The sequence below is a fragment of the Perkinsus marinus genome, assembly GCF_000006405.1.
Source record: "Perkinsus marinus ATCC 50983 genomic scaffold scf_1104296932072, whole genome shotgun sequence".
NCBI lineage: Eukaryota > Perkinsozoa > Perkinsida > Perkinsidae > Perkinsus > Perkinsus marinus.
This window is the reverse complement of record NW_003215522.1, coordinates 46,276-50,779: the sequence shown is the minus strand read 5'-3', so window position 1 is coordinate 50,779 and position 4,504 is coordinate 46,276. Positions and strand designations below refer to the sequence as shown.

Sequence of the window (4,504 nt, the reverse complement as noted above, 5' to 3'; positions counted from 1 at the left end):
GATGATGATGATGCAATCCCTCTCCCAGCCACTTGGTACTGTGTCTTGACCACATCGATTGGGGAAGTCGTGGTACCTGTAATGAGACATTAAGTGGAAACGGAAAGAAAGTCATCAACTCACAGGCAACAACTCCCGCGATGAATCCCGAGAGAGCGAGCCATGCAGCTGAGACGCTTCCATCCCTCGCGAGCTCATCACGGCCAAAATTGAACGGCTTGAGTCGCTCGTAGGTCATGAACCATATAGCAGACAGTGGCGTCCACGTCAAGCTGCCAATCACCACGCTGAACGACAGAAATGAGAGAACATGAGCCAGGAAGGAAGAGACGTACCCGCGATAGAAGCCTCGAATGCCGTACTCACGATAGATGTCAATTACGATATGGCGAGGGCTAACTGCTGTCTTCACTTGTACTTGCCTGAGAAACGGCATCTTGCCAGTTCCCACGCAACAGCTACTGAGCAGAGGATCATCTATGAACCTATAATGTTCCCGGGAGGAACTCGTTTTGAATTTCCCACAAGGCTAGGAACACACTATTCAATCAGTTTCCCATGTAAATGTCATCACATTATGAACATTTTCCCATTGTTATCAAACCCTTGGGGACGTTATTTCTCAGAGCTGGATGTGTTCTTGCTACTGAGAGCTTACGTTTGTGATTTGATGACTTCCTGAGGTGTCCATATCACCATGCCAAACACATTGGCGATTGCGCCCGATGCTAGGTGTATGGCGTCAGAGGACCAACCCTACAACAGCCGCAGGTTTCAGACCAGCTGGGTGACTGCGATCAAACTCACTGTGGCTGGTCGCAACTTGGACTTGGAGAGCTCATATGCGGAGTAGTAAATCCCAAAGGCTGGGCAACTCGTGAGCATCACAACCGATAAGCCCTTATAGAAACCCCGAGCCCCCTAACATGAGATCAAAATCGGCACCTAGTGTCGAGGGAGTTATAACTCACAAACTCCCGGTATGAGCACAACTATCATTCTGTGGACTCAACTCTGTTTGACCTTTTACTCCCTTTTTCCGGTGTGGCATAATTTGCACATTGTCAACAACATGTGTTGGTATACACTTATCGTATATATTTTCCCAATTCGTATATAAACTCCTATGACTAGTGAGAAAATATTGAGCTCAGCTGACGGAAGCGAACATGTTTTGCAGCACTCAAGTATTCACCCTGAGACACCAGTATCGTATCTTACCTCGTGTTTGAGGATGGCCACAGCTTCGCTTATGAGTGAGTAACGTTGCGGCATTGACAGTGCAGGTCTGTCCGGCCGAGCGAAACTCTCTGTTGCTACGGCGGACGACGCAGGCCGATGTCTCGCCTGACAGCACACTTTGAATGAACGATGAACAGATATCTTTTCACCTGTTGCCGAACTCGTATGGTGTCCATTGGGAAAACAGTAGCATCGCATACCAGACCAGCAGTGGCTCCAGCGATAAAAGAGGACGCAGAAGTGAGTTTCGTAGTAGGTAGTGTCGAATCGTCTCCCATCTGGACCGCCATAGAGCCACCCAACAGAAGAAGCTAATTGGTGACACCATCACTGTGGTCGTGGTGACACGATTACTATCATTCCGGAATCTAGTTAAGGAGTGCTGCTGCTAACGCCCGCGGAGGACTACAATCCCCATACGCGGGTAAGGACGTCAATTCGGCAAGAGGCTCCAACATAGACTTCGGTTCAGTGCTAGTGTGCCTCAGGAAAGGACTCTAGTCTCGTGAATAGGTGCCTCAATTTCATGATATATGGTCACAAGTTCCGAGTGACCATGCTGAACATCGCCCCTGTTTTCCGTGCATATGACGATTCCACGTGTTCTAGGAGGAAGCATCACGAGTGGCATGCACATGATGCCCTGAGACAGTGTTGGAGGAATATATGTTCGCTTTCCTCAGCTGAACTTGGGAGTTTCCTCACTAATAATAAAAGGTTAAACACGAATTAGGATAGAACTGTACAGAAACCAACGAGAATTTCCGCAAAATTTCCGTAGTGTCGCCGACCCATGTGTATATTTTCCCACACTCCTTTGAGATGTTCCCGTTCATGGTCGCAGTTATCTCACCGATTGTAAGTTGTAACGTGCTGATATTGTCAGTGGCCATATCGGCGCACTTGTTCTCCGTTATCATGAAATTGAAGTCCTCATCGGTAGGGTTCTGCGCTCATTATACGCTCCGTGTTTGTCAATATGATGACACTACATAAACCTAATAATGTCCCTGCTCACACAGCTACCCTAGCGCATCACTACCGGTAGCTCAGATCAGTGAAGAGGCTATAAGGGATATGTCTCAGTTGATTCATGAATATAAAGAAGTACGTTCCTCATCATACTATCATGAGACACTCACTTCAATGGAAATTCTAAAAACGTGCATCAAACCATGTCGACGACGACGTAGCACTCCAGAAAACTAAAACAGATATGATACCAAGTCGGATCGTTGAGGAGAGAGGAGGCACTCAAACTCAACACGCATTCACCGATGAGCATCAATTAGGGAATTCACATTATTTCTCACTAGCATACGGCAAGGACAGCAGCCACAGAGTACCGAGACGTCCATCAATGCAGATAATAGCGACAGAATGCTCATACGAGACTTGAGGTGCCGAGTAAGCGACATCAAGACACTTGAATGCTGCAACATGTTACACATTTATAACGTATTCGCGGACTCCGGTCGAGTCGTTGTCGCAAACCTCTATCACCTTGGGCAACGTCATCTGCTTATCGTTCTCAAACCACACGTCCCACTCCTTGATTGAGAGCGGCACTAGAGGGGCGATCTTCGTAACGTCAATGCCGCCGGTGCTTCTAACACTGCTCTTGCTCATCCGCCTCGGAGTTGTGCTCTTCTTGGGCTTCACATGGTCTGGCCTACCTCCGTGCCCCTGACACAATCCATGTCGCCTCGCCGTCTTATTGCAACCCTCTACCTGAACGCTACGTTACTACGGTGGGTTAATCTCCCTTTACTTACCGAGCACCTGCGACCGCCACCATGCCTTATGCAAAGGCCACCTGATCGAGCGTGCCGAGTACAGCTAGAAACGCTGCAGTAGATGATCGGCATTCACGAACCCTTCCCAAGAATAGTCCCCTGTGAGGAATTGGAATTTGACTAACCCAAACCGTTAGTTCACTGCGAGACTCCAACGTACGGTACTCTAGCTGCATGCTAAGGCCGCCGACACTATGAATGCCCCTCGAATGAGAATAGTAGAGTTACCCAATAGCGCGATAATCCGTATAGGAGGCACAGTTGATGGTAGCAAGACCATGAGAAATTAGGGTTCATCCGAGGACCGATGATGATGACGATGATTATGGTGATGATGATGATTTGAGTGTCGCTTTATCATAGCAGCGATTCCACATAGAACAGCACTCTTCTCAGTAGATCTTCCTTCCTCTGGTTCACTCGTCCACTCGGGTAAGGCAGCAGAGCCGTCATAATCCATTATACTCCTGTCGACGAACTTGGGCTCACCAGTGATAGACTATTTAACTGAAAATTTGAACGCTGTACCCGAGATGGGTTCTGCGCTGGTCTGTTCAAACAGCTCGCGAGTTAGATGGCCGCCCTGACCAGATTCTCTCAGTGCAACCCGAAAGGAATGGTTTCAGGACGACAGATGAACTGAGTGATCTCTCCGAACACCATAGGAGCCCACATTTTATGCTACTCCGACAACTACAAATTACTGGCAAATGCTCAGCAAGGCTATCTGAAGGTATCTATAAGCCTCACTTAGTTGAAGGAGCTGCATATTTACCACCACCCGAGGCAGAAGGCTAGACCGAACCACCAATTTGGAAGCCACAGGCCGTGACCCTGGGACCGAAGACGGTCCCAATAAAGATCGAGGACCGACAGGGCCGCAAAACTGTGGTGAAGTCGATGAGCCTGTACTGCGAGATGACCATCGCGAGTCTTAGAGCTAAACGCTGACTCGCACATCATCTCCACCGTGGCGTGGGAGGGTAGGCTGAAAATATAGTTTAGTCGAGGCGACGTTGCTCACGAAGACGACTCAAGGAAACACAAGTGAGAGCGATCAGCCGTCACAGCAGCAACACACAGAATACAGATGCCGGCCGGTCCGTGACTCCATCATAACTGTAAGCAAGAATTTTTCACAATGCGCTAAGAGAAACCGTCATTGTGTCACCCGCAACTAACCTTGTCTATTGCGTGAGCATCAGTTAGGTCTCAGCTTTGCGAATACCTCCTCGAGTGTGAAGGTCTGCTAATTTCGAATGCTGTAAGGAAAAGTAGGGATGCAACAACATGTCGAGAAAATCAAATATATCTTGCAAATCTCGTGTTTCCTCAATGATGGAAAATAGGCGGTTACTGCGCGCGCCTCAAAATTCTCATCGCGCCACCCTTGCCTGGACCACAGGCGAGAATCTAAAGTTGCGAATTCCCCCAGAAGAGGAAGGGTAGGTGAAAGCGGAGAAAGG

At 48.5% G+C, this 4,504-nt stretch overlaps 1 protein-coding gene across 1 annotated transcript in view; it reads right to left on the bottom strand.

The window, feature by feature from the left end:
* Nucleotides 1–2,871, bottom strand: part of Pmar_PMAR008086 (mitoferrin-1, putative) — a gene marked incomplete at both ends in the record, with an annotated part of 11,930 nt that extends 9,059 nt beyond the window's left edge. Inside the window, 7 exons of the mRNA XM_002785681.1 lie at nt 124–287; nt 336–422; nt 659–756; nt 808–921; nt 1,222–1,347; nt 1,392–1,553; nt 2,746–2,871. Of these exons, the coding sequence (XP_002785727.1) occupies nt 124–287; nt 336–422; nt 659–756; nt 808–921; nt 1,222–1,347; nt 1,392–1,553; nt 2,746–2,871 (877 nt within the window). The remainder of the gene's footprint in view (nt 1–123; nt 288–335; nt 423–658; nt 757–807; nt 922–1,221; nt 1,348–1,391; nt 1,554–2,745) is intronic.
* Between the last annotated feature and the right edge of the window lie 1,633 nt (nt 2,872–4,504).